This window comes from Pantherophis guttatus, chromosome 2, assembly GCF_059756535.1.
Source record: "Pantherophis guttatus breed Tessera chromosome 2, ASM5975653v1, whole genome shotgun sequence".
NCBI lineage: Eukaryota > Metazoa > Chordata > Lepidosauria > Squamata > Colubridae > Pantherophis > Pantherophis guttatus.
In genome coordinates this window covers 17439927-17460409 of record NC_142064.1, presented here as the reverse complement: position 1 = coordinate 17460409, position 20483 = coordinate 17439927, and the positions used below count along the sequence as shown (strand labels likewise).

Sequence of the window (20483 nt, the reverse complement as noted above, 5' to 3'; positions counted from 1 at the left end):
TGGATTGGGACCGGTCCATGGTATGTCAGAAACTGGGCTGTGCAAACAAGCAGAGCCCCATCCATGGGATGCAGGCAGCACACGAAACCATGCTCCCTCTGATCCACGGAAAAACTTCCACGGAACCGGTCCCTGGTGTCCAATACGTTGAGGGTCACTTACCTATAGTTTAGGGGACTGGCACAGAATAGACCCAGATTAAGGCTCAGTTTTACCTATAGTAATTCATGGAATGAATCTTGATCAGGCACTGTCTCTTAACCCAGTTTATCTCATAGCATTGTTGTGGGGAAAAAAAAGAGAGGACTTAATCTACTATAGGTATTCCTCAATTTACAATAGTTCATTTAGTGATCGTTTGAAGTTTCAACAGCACAGAAAAAAGTGACTTATGACCATTTTTCTGGTCACTTTTATCTGGTTTAATTAGGTATTTTAGCTTTGTACTGTGATTATTGTGGATTTTATTGTTGTGAGCAGCCTTGAGTCCGTTGGAGATAGGGCGGCATATAAGTTAAATAAAATAAATAAATAAAATTTTCACATTGACGACCACTGCATCATCCCCATGGTCCCGTGATCAAAATTCAAACGCTTGGCAACTGATTCACATTTATGACAGTTGCAGAGTCCCGGAGTCACGTGATCAACCCTTTGCGAACTTCTTGACAAGCAAAGTCAACGAGCAAGCCGAATTCACTTAACTGTGTTACTAATTTAACGCCTGCAGTCATTTATGTGACAAGAAAGGTCGTAAAATGGGGCAAAATTCACTTAACAACAGAAATTTTGGGCTCAATTGTGGTTGTAAATCGAGGACTACCTCTATAACAAACCAAAAATAAAATAAAATATCTGGGACTTACCTGCCAGAAGGAAATGTGACTATCAGTGTTGGAGTAAGTGGCAAGATACCGACCATCGGGTGCAAAAGCCACGGCTGTTATTGCCCCTTTATGGCCGTGAATTGTCTAAATAAGAAAGCAAGACAGAAAATGAGCATTTGATGTCATATAACATTATGCAATAGAATAGAATAGAATAGAATAGAATTCTCTCTTGGTCAAGTGTGATTGGACACACAAAGAATTTGTCTTTGGTGTATATGCTCTCAGTGTATATAAAGGAAAAGATACATTCATCAAGAATCATAAGGTACAACACTTAATGATAGTCATAGGGTACAAATAAGCAATCAGGAAACAATATCAATATAAATTGTAAGGATACAAGCAACAAAGTTACAGTCAGTCTTAGTTTAATATATAATTTCTAAATAAGGCTACTCTTCAAATGATTGAAAGCTGTGTTGGTTATTTCACAGAACGGACAGACGATGTCAACACAAAATGTATTGTCTATCTAACTCACTCTGATCCAACCTCACAGATGTAAAATTCTCAGACTTCTGAATATTAGCCGCTCTGTCAGCAAAGCCTATAATATTTCAGAAATGGGGGGCAGAGGAGAGAGGGAAGAAAAAAAAAACCCTATCCATAGTGATTTTCCCCATCCTCCATGAATGCTGAATAAAGTGCCGGAACAGCAGTTTATTGTGACCAGTTAGCTCTACCCTTTGATTAAATATATATAATCCAGACTGGAAATTAGCAAGACCAATCAAACGTTGCGGACTTCGGCACTCTTCATATCTTCCTCTCAATGATCGAAACTCACATTCCAAGCGAGGAACGTTGTTGCTGCTATTGGAAAATGTTTGTTTGATTCATGCTTTACTCAACGTAAGTTGCTTCGCGACAACTTCCTCATGGTAAGGCGCTGCAGCAGGACACGGGGAAGACTCAGCAGAAATGCCAGGAGGCCGTACACGCATGAGCGAGTCTGCCTTTAATGCACTGAACATTCTTTTTACGCATGCTGCAAGCTGACCTTTCTGTCAAATGGGTCAACCGGCTGCGGTGAGAATATCTGTGCAGGGCTTTTAGTAGACTGTGTGATTCAAAGAGCTAGTTGTAGTCCTAGAACAATCAGCTAACCACAATGAATACCTAATATTACCCATTTTGTAGAAAGCTAAGACAAAACAAAAATAGAAGTGAGTTATATTTCATGAAACATAGAACAGAGGGGACAAGAAAAGTGGATATACGGATTACTTTGCTTTGGCATATTCTGCAAAAACGTGGATATCACACCCCGTTTGACATTCTGCAGACAAAATCACCTTGGTATTAGTTTATTTATTCATCCATTTTATGCGGTTGCCCATTCACCAAGCAACTCAGGGTAGTTACCAAGTTGAAAACATTAAAAAAAAAATGCCAATCATAAAAAGAACCACATATGTAATCTTGGAATTAATCATTCAAGTAACACAGACTAGCACATACTAATGACTACTGTAACAACCTGACCAAATGCTTTACAGAAGAACCAGGATGTCAAGTGCTTTCTAAAGGCCTGGGGTAACCTGGGGACAGGTCTAGCAACAGAAAAGGCCTGGGTCACATTAAGTGGAACTTTTTAACAGAAGGGGCTGGAACATGTCAATCCGATCTGATCTTGTTGGGGAGGCAGCAATAATTAGAGATAGACAGACCATCTATCTATCAAATATCTTGATCTTACGTCATGAAGGATTTTATAGGTGTCAACAACATCTTGCACCCATGAGCCCATTGTTAACTAGTGCAGCTTATAAAATAATGGGGTTTATATGGGTTGGGTATACCATGGTTTCCTATAGCTATCCACTCTGCTGCATTAGTTGGATTTCTGGACTACGTTTGGCTTCTAAGAGGTTGCCAAGGTGTAAGTGATCATAAGCAGAGCCTCCCAATGCAGGAATGGGTGACACTAGTCAAAGGCCTTCCTAGCCATATGCCGCCATATACTCCTTGAGTTGAATTGTGCTCCAGTTTTGTCTGATGCAGCATGGATTCATTTAGTACTAGAGATGACAAGTCTTCAGAATAAGACTGATTCTGAGTCTGTTCTTCTCCTTCTAGATTCCCACAGAATTGAGACAGAACATTGAGGGCATTACTCTGGTATTTATTATAGAGAGAACATTCTTCTCTCTATTGTTGTATTAGGACTTCGACTAATTTCTAACAGCCATCGTTTTACCACTCCCAGTTGCAATGTATGCTGTGAAAGTTGGACCATAAGAAAGCTGAGCGTCAAAGGATTGAGGCCTTTGAACTTGAACTATGGTGCTGGAGAAGACTTCTGCGAGTCCCTTGGACTGCAAGGCAATCAAACTGGCCAGTCCTAGAGGAGATCAACCCTGACTGCTCTTTAGAAGGCCAGATCCTGAAGATGAAACTCAAATACTTTGGCTACCAAATGAGAAGGAAGGACTCACTAGAGAAGAGCCTAATGTGGGGAACAATTGAGGGCAAAAGAAGAAGGGGATGACAGAGAATGAGGTGGCTGGATGGAGCCACTGAAGCAGTCAGTGTGAGCTTAAATAGACTCCAGAGCAGGGGTGAAATCCAGCAGGTTCTGACAGGTTCTGGAGAACCGGTAACGGAAATGTTGAGTAGTTTGGAGAACCGGGAAATACCACTTCTAGCTGGCCCCCGAGTGGGGAGGGAATGGAGATTTTGCAGTATCCTTCCCCTGCCATGCCCACCAAGCCACAGCCACAGAACTGGTAGTAAAAAAAAAATGGATTTCACCACTGTTTCAGAGGATGGTAGAAGACAGAAAGGCCTGGAGGAACGTTGTCCATGAGGTCGCGATGAGTCGGACATGACTTTGCATCTAACAACAACAACAACAACAACAAAAAATCATTTTACCAAGTCTGGTTTGGCAGCTGTACTGCCAAATTCTGATTTAACTGGCAGAGATAATAATGAATCAAGGCTTATTTTTTACGATTGAATAAAAGTTTAGACAAAGGAAAGGAACATGCCTGCTTCAACAAAATTTACAAAGTAAGTGTCAAGATGCAAAATCTGTTAAATTAGATTTGTTTATGCCTAAGTGATAGATGCTTTTGAAACACTGGAGAGATGACAGACTGTAGAATTTATCTTTCGGTGGAGGTGGCGGCATTCTTTTTGCTGCCAAATATGTGTCTTACATGGTTTGTTAGTAGAGTTAGTTTCATAAAAGCTGAATCTTTATGTGCTGCTGTGACCACAGGAAAGCTCAAGGAATGCTATGGAGTTGCAGCATTTTTCATTCAGTTAGCAAATGAAAAGATAGTCCTTTTATGTTCATGGGACATAAATTGCAGATGTAAACAGAAAAAGAGGGGCTACTGCTATAAAGGAATTATGAGTCCCGCCTAACCAAGCTGCCTAACGCTAGCAGAAGTATAACTTCAGAATGAGAGCTTCAATAGGCATATTGCACAGTTGCAGAAATGTGACAGTTAACATTTGGGATTCCACATCACGACTGCAACTGAGGTCTGAGGAACAGTCATATTGTATTTTCATCAAATACATAAACCTTGACTTGTTATTGAATAGGTTTTCACTCATATGGCCACACAGAGGGAACCTGGATCTCTCAGTAGCTGAGAAAACTTCCACTTTGTGGCAGTCACCATTGTCTGTAAGCTCCTGTTTTACAGGATGTCCATCAAATAGTAAGATACCCTCATTACCCATTGCCAGAATAAGATCACAGCGTGCTGAGTGTTAAGATTAACAATTGCTTCCTAAAACAGACATAAATAAGACGATGAGAAGTTTGTTCACTTCTCCTCATGCGTGACATTTGTTGTTATGTAATTTCAATGGGTTAATGATGCTGTCAGCAAAAAAGTTGTAATTCTGTATTCACCCTTGAAAACATTATGTTTTCATAATGTCTGCTACTGAATATTATCACTTTCAAGTGGAACTCACTGTTCTTCAAAGGGACACTGAAAAAACGTGGGAAAAGTTTAGCGTTTGTTTCATTTATCTCATTTCAAAGCACTCCACATATGATTTTTGAAGGGCCAGTGGTGGGTTTCAAATTTTTTTTACTACCGGTTCTGTCGGTGTGGCTTGGTGGGTGTGGCATGGCTTGATGGGCGTGGCAGGGGAAGGATACTGTAAAATCTCCATTCCCACCCCACTCCAGGGGAAGGTTACTGCAAAATCCCCATTTCCTCCCGAACAGCTGGGACTCGGAGGCAGAGAATAGATGGGAGTGGGGCCAGTCAGAGGTGGTATTTACCGGTTCTCTGAACTACTCAAAATTTCTGCTACCAGTTCTCTGAACTACTCAAAATTTCCGCTACTGGTTCTCCAGAACTGGTCAGAACCTGCTGAAATCCACCTCTGGTATAGACCATCAATTCATTTAAAGTGATAACCACTTCATTGAACTATGTGGGCTATTTTAAGCCTATCCTGCCCTACATACTGTAAATTTCACAAAACTCTGGCTCCTTGATCACTATGAAGTTCTGACTACATAGATTTTTTTTGGAATATTATGCCTATGAGTCTGGAAAAGATGACAACAGCCTATCCAAAGCTCTGAGACTCCATTGCTCAAATTCAAAGGCAAAATATTGAAATAAGATTTAGGACAACAGTGAATCTTTCTAAGAATGGGTCTCTTATTAAAGAGTCACAAAGAACCCAGAACAATATCCAGAAATCTGCAGATCTTGTTGGCTTTGGCTGAAGTCAAGTATTCATGATTCCATTCCCACAAAAAAAAAAAAAAAACACTGAATAAAAATGGAATTCAAGAATAACAAGACATTTCTAACAAAAATGCTCACTATTGTTACACAATTCATTTTTATTTTTTATTTTAACCAGGCACTTCACAGACAATTAATGTTTGCCAATAAAGAATCTTGGATAATTAAATGGCAAGGATGAATACTGCTACTCTAGAAAGAGCGTTAGGGATGCGGTGGCTCAGTGGCTAAAACGCTGAGCTTGTTGATCAAAAGGTCAGCAGTTCAGCGGTTTGAATCCCTAGTGTTGTGTAACGGGGTGAGCTCCCGTTACTTGTCCCAGTTTCTGCCAACCTAGCAGTTCGAAAGCATGTAAAAAATGCAAGTAGAAAAATAGGGACCACCTTTGGTGGGAAGGTAACAGCGTTCTGTGCGCCTTTGGCGTTGAGTCATGCCAGCCACATGACCACAGAGACGTATTTGGACAGTGCTGGCTCTTCAGCTTTGAAATGGAGATGAGCTCCCTAAAGTCGGAAACAACTAGCACATATATCCGAGGGGAACCTTTACCTTTACCTTTAGAAAGAGTATACAGAAGAGCAACAGAGATGATTAGGAGACTGGAGGCTAAAACATGTGAGGAACAGTTGCAGGAATTGGGTATGTCTAGTTTAATGAAAAGAAGGATTAGGGTGACTTGATGGCAGTGTTCCAATTTTTGAGGGGCTGCCACAAAGAAGAAGGGGTCAACCTATTCTCCAAAGCATGTGAAGGTGGGACAAGAAGCAATGGATGGAAACTAATCAAGGAGAGAATTAACCTAGAAATTAAGGAGAAATTTCCTGACAATTAGAACAATTAATCAGTGGCATGACTCGCCTCTAGAGGCTGTAGGTGCTCCATCACTTGGAAGTTTTTAAGAAGAGATTGGACAACCATTTGTCCAGAATTATACAGGGTTTCCTGTCTGAGCAGGGGGTTGCCTGGAAGACCTCCAAAGTCCCTTCCAACTCTGTTATTCTGTTACTATCCTTGATGTAAACTGGTATTTTGACGAGTTCATTCTTAGTAATTTATTAAACAAATATGATTTTTTAAAATCTGCAACAAAAGTATTTCTATTTTCTTGAGAATTTTGTTGGCAATGGGCCCCATATTTCTAAAAGCTCAGCAGAAGAATGGATTGTGTGGCTGCTTGCATGTTAAATGCCCTATCACTGAAAATCTAAGCAAAGCAAAGCAAAATAAGGTAAAATTAAATACAGATCAGCAGTGAAAATAAGTCCCTTTGGTCTGCAGCAGCAAAAACCTGGGGCTCCATTTATATATCACAAAATATAAAAAATAAATTAACCAAAACATGACAATATATTAGAAACATTGAAAGCATTTATTCTTCAAACACAATCAAATAGACCTAAGAAAATAGACAGAAAATAACAATAGAGTTAAAATAAGATTAAAAACTATGCAGCTTGAAAAATTTAGGAAGATGACAAGCTTGATGATTGGCACCAAAAATTGTAGGTAGGTATTTTTCTAAAAAGGCTGGTTCTAAAAAGGCTGCTGTGATGTTAGTCTACATGTTAACAACAATCTATATATTAACAGGAGTCTAAATTTGTTATTGTTACATTATTAATAGGTAATGTCATTATTTTTAAGGAAATTTCACTGCAATACTTCTAAGATTCAATAAAAATAATCGGAATATACTGATATTTATATTTATTTGTTAATTATTTTTATAGCCTACTGTAATTCCCAACTGTAGGTAGTTTATAGAAAGAAATAATTAAAACAGCCAAGGTAGACTTAAACTAATAAAACATACAAAGTAAAGCATCTCATTGCATCATCACCCAAAAAAAGGAAAAAGATTATCCGGATCCATCACATTCAGGATTCAGGCCTAGGCCTGAGACAAAGGCAGCGGATATATATATATACATATACATATATATTCTCTCTCTCTCTCTCTCTCTCTCTCTCTCTCTCTCTCTCTCTCTCTCTCTCTCTTTCTCTCTCTCTCTGTGTGTGTGTGTGTGTGTGTGTGAGAGAGAGAGAGAGAGAGAGAGATTTTGTATTCACTACTGCCAATATGTAGAAACTAATTATTTTCATTCATAAATGTGTCAATTAAATGAAATTATCTATCTATCTATCTATCTATCTATCTATCTATCTATCTATCTATCTATCTATCTATCTATCTATCTATCTATCTATCTATCTATCTATCCATCCATCTATCCATCCATCCATCCATCCAAACTGACAGCTCTTGAATGAAATTAACCACTCTAATTCTAAGCGCATTTACAGAAGCAAAAATTGGTATCTGGTTTCACTGGAACCTCGTTTCCATTTGTCCTTAATATTACTACTTCAGTATTACACGTTCAAAAGAAAAACAGGGATCTATGGGTGGGATCACACCCTTATACTTTATCATTTATTATGTATCTGTTTCTCAGACTTCTGGAAAAGAATATTCTAGAATAAAAATAAATCCTTTTCAAAATGAATATATTTTGATTTTTTTTTTTAAAAAAATTGTTTACCAAAGGCTTATTATTTTGTATTAGCTATCAGAAGTTATTTTGTATTAAAATCTAAGTCTGCATGATTTGATGTCCAGCATACAAAGAGCACAGAAAGTGACCTTGAACAGCAGTGTATAAAAATACATTTATCACTGAAGTGGCATGCTGGCTGTCAGTCAATATATGCCTCTCATTTGTTCAGCGGTTCTCCTGCTGTGATTCCCTCATTACAATTTGCTTTTACTTCCTGGGCAAATGACAAGCTGAAAATGAGGCAGCATCTTTGTTGGCCAAATTTAATCCAGGGGAAAAAAAAAATTAGACAACAGCTGCAGCCATCCAAGTGGCTACGGAGCGTTTCACAAAATGTTATCTAAATTGTACAGTTTGTATACAACTCGGGTGTTACGTGATGCTAAATAGAAGAGGACCGAACGTGTCCTATATCCTCTAAACCCATCACATTTTATTAAGTTATTTACGTTGATCTCTTTAAAAAAAAAAATCAATGCAGCCTATTTTTCAAGCACAGCAGACATTTACAAAGATTTGATTTACATTCGCAGTTTAAGAGGCTGAGACATCTTTTCTGTTTCCAGATATTTCATGATGACACCACCAAAAATTAATATGGCAGTAAAGTCAATAACACATTTTGAACAGTTATTCCTAATTAGGAGCGTTCACCTCTAAGTGGATGGAGTTAAGGCCTGGTTCACAGATTAAACTGTGGAGCATAAAATACTGTTCTACAAAAGGATAGATGCTATCTCTATCTGTAAAAATGCTATGAATGTATGATTTGTGGTTGCATCTTTGTTTGTAAAAATCTTTATCCACCTTTTAAAAGCAAGCTGAAATATTAAGTGATCTTTATTTAGAGAAAAAAAAATACATAACTAGTAATTTAAAAAAAATATGCTGAGGGAAAACAACTTTTTGTGTTATCGACAAAGAAATAAGCCATGCTGGTTGATTCCTTACATTTTAAAAGTAAATAATATTTATTTATTTGGCGCATAAACTCCTGTGGCTTCCATGGCAATCTTTTATTTTCAGAAATATTAAATTTTAATTTTAAGAAAATCTGAACACTGGCAGTCTTTATTTTTTCCTATTTTCTATAGCTTATGTTTCTGAACGCTGGCAGTCTTTATTTATTTTTTTCCTGTTTTCTATAGCTTATGTTTCAGTGTTGGTATGATCAAAGTTAGAAACGGAACAAAAAGGCACTTCTATATAATTGACTTTTAAAGAAGCATTCTGTGAGCTGTAAAATGTAGTTCAGAGATTTTGTGCACAAACACAACCAACAATTAAATACTTACAAGATTAACTGTCAACATGCATCACTTTCACCTAATCAAGCAAGTAGTCTTCATGAGCTAGAGGTTATAAGTCTTTGTGGAATATTTTTTATTGAATTAGAGAATTTCACACAATTGTCATTCTAATAATTAATATGAATCTGAAAAAGCACTATAAAAAACAACACGGAACACAGGAATATCAATACAGTTTTGCACGTACCTCCATCATTCGAATATAGTATTTCAAGTGGCACAGAGGGAGAGAAAAGTTAAATCTGCCATATTGCTGATAAATAAATATGCTTTATACACTTTTATTATCAATGTCTGGAACATAATTTAATAATTTAAGACTTAAGCAGGATAAATTATTTACAGAAAAAAATATGGAGAGTTGTATAATAATATTCCCGTTCTTTAAATGTGAGGTGTTTCTGTAAAATCAATATATCTATAATAAAGCCCACCCAAAATAATTTAATTGATTGATTATATGCCGTCAGATTGGCATCAACTCTTAAGAGACCACATAGCGAAATTTTCTCTATGAAAATCTGTCCTTTACCAGGTAGTACTAAACAGTTTATATATATATATATTTTCATAACGGTCCCTTTGAAACTTCTATAATTTCCCATAAAGATCGGTACTACACAGGCTTCTTAAAATCCCACATTATCATTTATATTGTTTTAAGAAACTGTACCCAAGATTATTCTATTAAAGACGGCTACATCTGCCCTTTGGCTGTACATGCTTTTAAAACAGAGCAGCACCATTATCATTAAATATTTTTATATTTTATTTCTTAAAAGTAGATTTGTTTTCCAAGTTTAAAAATGTTTCAGAACAGATGCCACTTTTAGAAGAGACTTTAAAATCAGAACCAGAACTACAACAACTTGAACAGTGAATCCACACTTTCCAAAAACATGAAAAGAAAAGCTTCAGAGAAAAATATAAAATATGCATATGACCCAGAAAATGATGCAGCCCATTCCGCATTTTAAAAATGTTGGATGTAAGCTTTTTCAACAGTTAGTGACCAGGTTTGCATGGTAAACTGTTTTTCTTTTTAAAAAACCCAGACATTCAGAAGCAGAGAGTATCAAGCTTGTAACCTGGTATTAACTCAATCAGTGTTAATCATGAAGCTGGGCATGTGGACTTTTTTTAAGGAGAGAGGAGAAGGGCAATATTTTACTTTGGCACAAATCTGCAGTCTTACCTCCTTATAGAGCCCTGTGGTCAAGATCCAAATATTTAAATATTGAACATTTAAAAAACGGCAGTTGGAAAATATAGCTATTTGCAAACTTGAGTCATTATGCTGAAGGTAAAACTGTCTTTATACACAGTTTTCTATTTTATATTCAGGAATTGGGCCCAAAGTAAAAAGTTATGATTTCTTAAGAGGTGAGATGAATGAACAGACCTTAGATGAGCTGCCAACTCATCTTCTGGGTCAGAAGCGCATAACACATTTGAAAGGACATGTGTGAATATGTATTTCCTACTTTGGTATCTTATTCAAAGAATCCCTTGCAAATAACCTCTGTCTCAGGGATCAAGCTTGTAGGTTGTCATGTTTCACAAAGACATCAGTCACTGCAGAAGGGAAGAATATGTGTCCGTAAATGTTCAGCATCACTTAACCCATAAGGTCTGGTCAAGTGTTTTCCCATAAAGCAGAATGCCATTTTATTTACACAGCAATTCCAGCCGTTTGCAATTAATCTCTTGGAGCAAATCAGTTTTCAAAGAGATATTCCAATAAATTCCCTCCTTTAAAAAAAATCAATCTTATTTGTTTCTAACTCATCTTGGGGAAAGGAAGCATTTTAACTGAAGTCTCCTCTAAGCTCCAGAGGCACATACCAGCCTGGGGTATTAGAACGCGTCACCTGGATAAGCTGAGCAAGGAGGTGTTTCACACCAAATCTTTTTTTTTTTTTTTTTGGGTTGCTTGAATTAAGGTTTTCCCCATTTATAGCAATGCTGCACCAACTCGGCTAACATACTTATGTGTTTAAATTGGAAGCTGTTAATTGACAGAGTCATAAAATCCAGCATTTGAAAAAGGCATTCTATCCCAGAGGCTTCATTTTTTAAACAACTAAACTGCATTTACTGAACAACGTGAGACAGTGAGGAAAGCAGCCAGCAATGGTTTTTTTCAATTCAACACCCCCAACCCTTCCAAATTTCTTGTCTGGATCAGTGGTGAAATCCAAATTTTTTTACTACCGGTTCTGTGGGCGTGACTTGGTGGGTATGGTGTGGCTTGATGGGTGTGGCAGGGGAAGGATATTGCAAAATCCCCATTCCCTCCCCACTCTGGGGCCAGCCAGAGATGGTATTTGCCAGTTCTCCAAACTACTCAAAATTTCCGCTACCGGTTCTCCAGAACCTGTCAGAACCTGCTGGATTTCACCCCTGGTCTGGATGGTGCCTCTGGAGAAACTTTTTTTTTTTTTAAAAAAAGATTTTTTAATAAACAGTTCTACAGTTCTTTAGCAACACTAAGCTCTAATGCTTTCCTTGTACCCAGTTTAAGTAAATTATCATACCTGCTTCAGGCACGCTTTAATGAGGTGCGATGATGGAGGGTGGGGAGGGGAGGAAGCAGGACCAAGCATGATATCTATGGCTTTCTGGCATCTCATTGCCTCTGTGTGTAGATGATTATGGAAAACAGCCTTGGTAGTACAGTGGTTTAATGCACCCTGTTATTAACACAGCTGCCTGCAATTTCTGCAGGTTCGAATCTTACCAGGCTCAAGGTTGACTCAGCCTTCCATCCTTTCTAAGGTAGGTTAAATGAGGACCCACTTTGTGGGGGCAAAAAGCTGACTTTGTATAAATATACAAAAGTATGAAGGCTATTGCTTAACACATTGTAAGCCGCCCTGAGTCTCCGGAGAAGGGCAGCATATAAATCAAATTAAAAAAAAAAATATTAAGAGAGGGAGCAAAAATTGTAGGACTACCCTCTTCCTATCCTTAAACCTGGAGCTTACATGCTAGAAGAATGCCTGAAAGGCGCTTAGTTGAAATACATTTAATCTGGTGTCTGTTCTGTTTTCCGAGTCCCAAACTATATGGGTACTGATCAACACAATCAATGGTTTATCTGAATATACAGTATCTTTATTTTGTGGCAGGTGGAATTTAACCGCATTTGCAATCAGAGAAGAAAATTACCAGGGAACATCTGAAACTAAAAACCAAGTGGTTGAATTAAATGCTTACTATTTCAGAAGTGAAACTTAGCTATCTAAACCAGGGGTGTCAAACTCAATTTCGTTGAGGGCCACAACAGAGTTGTGTTTGACCTCAAAGGGCTGGGGGTGGGCGTGGTCATGGCCTGCAGAGTGCTGCTGGAGGCCATGGAGGCCGAAAACAGGCCATGCAGGGGCCGCACCCGGTCCCTTGCAGCCTGTTTTGGCTGGCAGAGGTACTGCAGGCTGGTCCTTTGATATTTGCAGGCTGGCATTGCGGGCCAGATTTAAGCACCCTGCAGGCTGAATCCGGCCCTCAGGCCTTGAATTTGACCCCCCCTGATCTAAACAAATTAGGCCAGAAAAGCTCCTAGGGTTGAAGATATCCAGAGACAAACTATAAAGAAATACAGCTTGCTGAGTGAAGATGGAAAATTTTGGATTGTTTATACCACCATAAGGGACGCAGTGGCTCAGTGGCTAAGACGCTGAGCTTGTTGAAAGGTCGGCAATTCAGCGGTTCCAATCCCTAGTGTCGCATAACGGGGTGAGCTCCCATTACTTGTCCCAGCTTCTGCCAACCTAACAGTTCGAAAGCACGTAAAAAATGCAAGTAGAAAAATAGGGCCACCTCTGGAGGGAAGGTAACAGCGTTCCATGCGCCTTTGGCGTTTAGTCATGCCGGCCACATGACCACGAAGACTTCTTCGGACAGTGCTGGCTCTTCGGCTTTGAAATGGAGATGAGCAACGCCCCCTGGAGTCGGGAACGACTAGCACATATGTGCGAGGGGAACCTTTACCTTTACCTTACACCACTATGCGTGTTTACATGAAGTTTTTAATCCAGTTCTTTATGCCAGAACAAGCAATGATGTTGGATCCAATAAAATGAGGTAACTGCAAATTATCTGTTTATTGTTGACTAAACAGGTCAAACCAAAATTTTCCCCCAACTATTTAATGTACATGTTTAGATCCATAGGTCACAAATCAAAGAGAAGAGAACTGGCTCTAAAATGCTATCTTTTGGATCCTACCTTCTATGAATGAGCTCAACACCATGTCTCCAATGGTCATTCCAATAAGTCATGTTAGAAGAACCATGAAATTGCACTATCCCTTCTTTTACCATTGTATTTGCACATGCATGATCATGACATGTCCATCAAAGAGTTTTAGGAACAGGATTCTAGATAAGATATTCCAATCTCTACATGTGAATAATAAGCATTCTTCTTTCCTTCTTTTTATTATATAGGCAACTTTCTGGGTTTGAGAATAAGGAACAGGGCTGCCACGATAGCCAATATTAAGAAAAATAACAATGATAGCAGAGACTCTCATGCACCAAATGATTGAATAATTTCTGGCATCACACTGTCATATTATGCAAATACACTTTTAAAATACTATTCGACCCAAAGAGTTTCTTGTCTAATGGCTGTTTCTTCCCCTAAAGCCATCAATTAGGGATTGCCACCCAATTACCATCAAACTTCTTGGAAAATATTAACTCCAGGATCTGCTCTTGGAAATAAATAAGGTACTTAACTCTCCATGCCTAACTTCAGTAAAGCTACCATTCCACTGATAAGATTGAAATTGGCACTTCCTAGCTTGCTATGCTGGTTGTGTAGCTTAGTTCCAACAGACACATCCTAGAAATAGCAGTCACATGAATAAGAAATTAGAAGTTCCACACCAGCCTTAACGAGTTAACTGAATAGCTAAGGTCTAGCACTGGGCCAAAGTTTACTTCCAAACCAAGTCAATATACCAGAACCTGTCCCTTGATTTCATTTTAAACATAGCAAGCAGAAGATTAAATATCTCACTTTTTCCTAGCATGGTCAAGGAAAAGCTTTTGTTGCACTTCAGTTATTCTTATGACTCAAGAATCTCCTATGGTTTCTACGGCACAACCTGAAAAAATATATATCAAATGTTGTTAATAAGCAAATGCTACCAGCTTTTAACACAACTGGGTATCAATTTGTTTTGCACACTAGAACAGCCAAGCATGTTGGAAGCAGAAGCCAAGGCTGTGCATGGGGTCTAACAGGAAGGTGCTCTGTACTATCTAATGATGTCCACAGGGACAACATGCCAGAGTATTGCTGAGAAAGAAGTACAGTAAATACTGACATTAAGTTTTAAACCTGGAATGATATTTGTATCTTGCTGTGGTCTCTCATTCTCTTGAAAACTCATTTTGTTTGAAGATTTTATTTCGAGACTGGTGACGGCTTAAACTTTGGAACACTTTTCAGAAAAGTTATGTAATTACTGGTTTTTCAATGCGCTGCCTGACAATATTCCAGTTTTTTTTTTAAAAAAATACTGAAAAGTAGATGTGGGTAATTATTAGCTTGCTTTTTGTGAGCTGCTTTTGATCTTCCAATTCAAAGGGACTTCTATTTGAAAAGCAGAAACGAGCTTGGCTCTTAAGCAAGCTAAAGCGGGAAAGCTAAGTTGCTCTCTATACTTTACAAAATCAGGCTGTCTCTAATCATCCCCAAATTGACGTGATCATACAACACCAATCTCAGCTTGTTTCTTCTGCTGGCCCCTACTACATCTGGCCAGTCAAGATTGTGAAATCTGTTTTCGGGTTGCACAGTTTAAGCACAGTACAGGGACATGTCCCAAGTTGTTTTACACAATCCATGCATGATAGTGCGGAAAGAATAATCCTTAAATGAAGTGGACAAAGAAAAAGAAGAGCAAAGGGAATTGGAAAAGGGGAATACTATTCAACCATTTCCAACTTTTTTTCTCCTTAAAGACTAAATTAAGCAATTTAGGAAGAAAGGTTATTCCTTTGGTCTGTATCCATGTTCTGCATTTTGAGAATTAATTTCCTCAAAATGATCACAGTAATATTTAACATGTGCGATTTACACACTGAAGGTAAGCAAAGAAGCATTTATACATGGTTGCCCTTGATGATTTCATTTTCAGCATGATTCAGATAGGTTTTGCTTTCAACTATGTTCATTAGCGTTTTGGATCAATTTCAAATATAACTTTTGATGCGCGGATTAAAATGTAATCTCACTGCAATCTCATAGCGTCACTTGAAAAACCAGTTTGGAAACTTTCCAATAAATATTCAAAAAGAATTCAAAAACAGATATTCAGATTCAGATGTGCATCCGTGTAATGAAGTTCTTGGTTTGCATTTTTGATGTAACAGAATGAATAACCAATTATTAAACCACAAAACACTGTTTTTTAAAGGTACATTTCCTCAACCATTTTCCATGTCCTCGCAAATTGCCTTATAATGAATATGACAGAATTTACATTCTAAACATCATTTCTAAATGACCAACAATTTTTAAAAAACCTTAGAATGTGATTTCTTTTTAATGAACATCAACTAACAATTTTTCTGTGTTTCAAACTAGGCCACTCAAAAATACACGATTAGCAGCTTTTTCTAGAGTGGTTTTTAAAAAAAATTCCTAGCATTTTCACACAAGTTCCGAATCCACTTTATTTTTCCAGGTCAAGTGGGTGTTGATCCTTAGAATGATAGAATAAGAAAATTCAAATTCAGCCTATAACAGTGGCTCCCCCAAGGGAGAAGATGCCTGTAGATTTATTGCATAGATCCACAGTATTTAATTTTTTTGGTTACAATTAAAAGAGCAATATCACTGCCACATTAAAGACAGATGAGTTTATTCTTCTCCAAAAAAAGACATCTACAGTTGTAACCAGTAGTCTCAGCAATACAGTTTTAGCTGGATGCTCTTTGTTGGCATAGCTAAGGATAAAAAAAAAAAAATCCAGAAAATTGTACTCTCAAATAGCAATAGCACTTAGACTTATATATCTCTTCACAGTGCTTTTACAGCCCTCTCTAAACGGTTTACAGAGTCAGCCTATTGCCCCCAACAATCTGGGTCCTCATTTTACTGACCTCGCAAGGATGGAAGGCTGAGTCAACCTTAAGCCTGGTGAGATTCGAACTGCCAAATTGCTGGCAGCCGGCAGTCAGCAGAAGTAGCCTGCAGTACTGCATTCTAACCATTGTGCCACCGCAGCTCTCTAATAGATGCATTTAAGCATGTCCAAGTTTGATAGGGCCTAAGTATTTGTATCAGAAAAATGTTGAACAAAGTTCTCAAAGCCAGCGGAGTGAAGTAAGAATCTGGAAAATAGATGCAAACAGCCTGGACAACACTACAATTAACATAAAACATAATAGAGAAGACCAGGGGCGGGCTTCAAAAATTTTAGCAACGGGTTCTCTGCCTAGTTGCTGGGTAGGTGTGGCCAGAGTAGGTGTGGCCTACTCGGCTTCCTGCACCATGGAGGGGTATGTTTTTGTCCTCCCTGGGCTCCGGAGGCTTTTCTTGAGCCTCTGGGAGGGCGAAAATGGCTTCCCAAAGCTCCGGAGGCCCTCTGGAGGCCAGAAACGTGCCCATTTCCAGCCTTTCCGAACTTCTGGTAGGTCCGTTTTTTGCCGTCCTCGAGCCTCTGCGCGTGCCCTGCACTTACTTGCATCAAAATGGGCTGTGTGGGGACTCCTGGGAGGGGCGGGGTGGGTGGGGCCAGCCAGAAGTGGGATTTGGGGGTTCTCCAAACTGCACAGAATCTTAGCTAGAGGTTCTCCCAAATCCCTGTGAACCCCCAGCAGCCCACCTCTGGAGAAGACCATTCTCATCCCCGTATGTAACAGGATAGCAAATATGATATGCTGCCCAGTTAGATTCAGCATCACTTTTTCAGTGTTTCCATCCATTTCCCTCCAGTTTCAACGTGGTGAAGGTTTGGAGTCAACAGAGCAAGCCAAACGTAGGTGTAAAAAGGGTGTGCATAGGAGAAATATTGTTATCAACCATTTATTGGGCTTGCATCTTAAATCCAATGTCTTTGAACCAGGAGAGGCAGATATAGATACTTAGAGGTATACATATATATATATATATATACACACACACCTAAAGTATTGGATATATATTCCAAAGACACACATGATATAATGGATCAGCTGGCCATCTAGCTCCTTTTACAACAGCTTTGCAAAAATATACCTTCTGAAGTTGAAAAGCAAAATAAGAGAATACAAGCACTTTCGTTCCCTTAAGGGAACCCAAAGCCCCTTGAAGGCAACCTTGTAACTTTCAAATGTCATGTCTAGAGAAATATCATAGGTCATCCATTAAAAGAATAGAAAATAAGCTTGTCATAATTTAAAAACGTAAACGCAGAGGGAAATCCAACAGAGGAAAGCATACATAAAACCAAACAGCATATAGAGATGAAGCCAGAACTATTTTTGTTAGGAATACTTCCAGGGACATATGACAAAAAAATACAATACTTAATCATACATATTTAAAGGTTTTTAAAGGTGATTGTATTGTTGTTGTTTTTTTTACTAAATTTTATGTGTTTTTTATCGTTGTGAGCCGCTCTGAGTCCTTTGGGAGAGAAGGCAGCATACAAGTTTAATAAAATAAATAAATAAATAAATATTACAAAAGCAGCAAGAATAATATATGCACAAAATTGGAAAAATAACAATATACCACCAGAAGAAAATTTGGTCAGAAAAGTTTTGGAGTGCGCAGAGACGGACAAACTCACAAAAGAAATACAAGAAAAGGAGGAAACAAAATACCATGTGGCATGGGAGAAATGGTATGAATGGTTAGAGGAGCGGTATAAAGGGCAAGGAAAGATTAAATGAGGAAGATACAAGAGTTGAAACGTAGTAACGAACAAGTGGAAATGGAACTGACACAGAATGTATGATCAAAATTTAGTACATTGTTATTTTTATATATATAAATCAATATTAGAATCATAAATTGAAGTAAGGGAGAAAAATGGATATATAAGAAATGATTACTAATACAGAAATGTTGTAAAGAAGAAAATTGTAAAAAAAAAATTTGTTTGTTTGTTTTAAAAAAAACAATTAACTCATCAGTGTCATACCAATTTCCTATAAATTTTCCACTGGGTGGTGAAGATATACTTGGAGAAGCTGCCTTTTTTAATAGACAGATAGTTAACTTACTGCTGACTAGGTTGAGTAGCAGTGGATTTCCAAGATTTGAGGGATAGGTTATTCCCAGTGTTTTACAAGGAATTCACATTTATTTGGAGGCATCTCATAGGTTTGGTAGTAAATGAAGCTCATGTGGATATGGGGGTACGGCTATTTTTACCATCAGACCTGCCTTACCAGGAAGGCTAATACGTTTTACAAACTGGGTTATTAGCACCCAGTGATATTTGAGTTTGAGAGTTCTGTTTAATGCCAATACTGGGGAAAATAGACATATTCAATTCAGTGGTGAAATCCAATTTTTTTTATTACCGGTTCTGTGGGCGTGGCTTGGAGGGCATGGTGTGGCTTGGTGGGTGTGGCTTGGTGGGCATGGCAGGGAAGGATACTGCAAAATCTCCATTCCCACCCCTCTCCAGGAGAAGGATACTACAAAATCCCCATTCCTGCCTCACTCCTGGGGGAAGGATATTGCAAAATCTCCATTCCCACACCACTCTGGGGCCAGACAGAGGTGGTATTTGCTGGTTCTCAGAACTACTCAAAATTTCTGCTACCGGTTCTCCAGAACCTGTCAGAACCTGATGGATTTCACCCCTGATTCAATTACATTTATGCCCCCGTTTTCACCAGATTACAAAATTTATTGAGTACCCAAGCCAGCTATTAATATTAAAAAAAAAAATATGATTCATTGACACGAAAACAAGAAGCATTTACTGCCAATGTAAGTAAAAAATAAAGGCACATATCAATGCAGTCCAGGTGTGTCAAACTGGTGGCCTGCGGATTGGATGCATCATGCGCAGGCCACGCCCACCCAAATTCCGTGAAGGCAAAAATGTCATGATACATCATGTGATATCAACATGACGCGGTGAGTTTGACACCAATGATGCAGTCAGTTCATTACAGCAATAGGATCTTTTTATTTAAACTAAATTTGGTTTTCTTTTATACTGAATGATGAAAGGTATGTCTTTTTCTCTCTGTGTGCAGACAAAGTGAAAGTCAAAGACATGAAGATAAGAGAAAAATATTAATGAGAACTGCAGAATTTATGTCAAAGTGTTTAGCAAAGAAAAAAATTACAGATAGATGACACAAACAAAGAAAAATGTTACTCAGAAATTTAAAAGTAAATTTACTTTACTTTTTATAAAATAAATTTACAAGTTTCAAAACACAAGATGGCTTTTCTTATTTGTCCAAAAAATATTTGTACAAAAGACACCGAAGCCTATAATAATTGATCTATTAACAGGTACCAAGGGGTGGGGGGGATAATAATAAAATAATACAGGAATTTTGCACTTCAGTCCTAAGCTGAAGTCCACAAGCATGTTGCAATAATATCAGTAGCTGTGATGCTGTATGTTTATCATGAGATAATCACACCCCTGGAGGATTAAAGGCACTCAGCTGAACCTTATGCCTCTGAACACACTTGGGGTGCCATTATCTGATGATAACCCTACTCTCTGTCAAACCTTATTGCTTAATTAGGGTTTATGAAGGTGATAACAAGAGTAAAAAAAAAAAAATCAGATGAACACCACCCAAGACGACTGATACCTTAATCAACTTAAATCTAGCAGCTGAAAATAGACATGACCAACAAAAAGCATATAATCACTTAGCAGTAATTATGTTCTATAGAAGAATGCATCAGCTGATAAGTGATGTGGAAATTCCCACACTTAATCATTTGTTCAGTCAATGGTTTTGCAAAAGGAAATTTAATGTGCACTTAGGAAAACATTAAGGCAGCCTC

The 20483-nt window shown here is 38.1% G+C and overlaps 1 protein-coding gene across 2 annotated transcripts in view; it reads right to left on the bottom strand.

Annotated features, from left to right (window-relative positions):
• The window catches only part of WDR7 (WD repeat domain 7), a 240191-nt gene that overhangs the window by 10518 nt on the left and 209190 nt on the right, over nt 1-20483 (bottom strand). For both annotated transcript variants that reach the window (XM_034442484.2, XM_034442485.2), the window contains one exon: nt 867-971. In XM_034442484.2, the coding sequence (XP_034298375.2) occupies nt 867-971 (105 nt within the window). The remainder of the gene's footprint in view (nt 1-866; nt 972-20483) is intronic.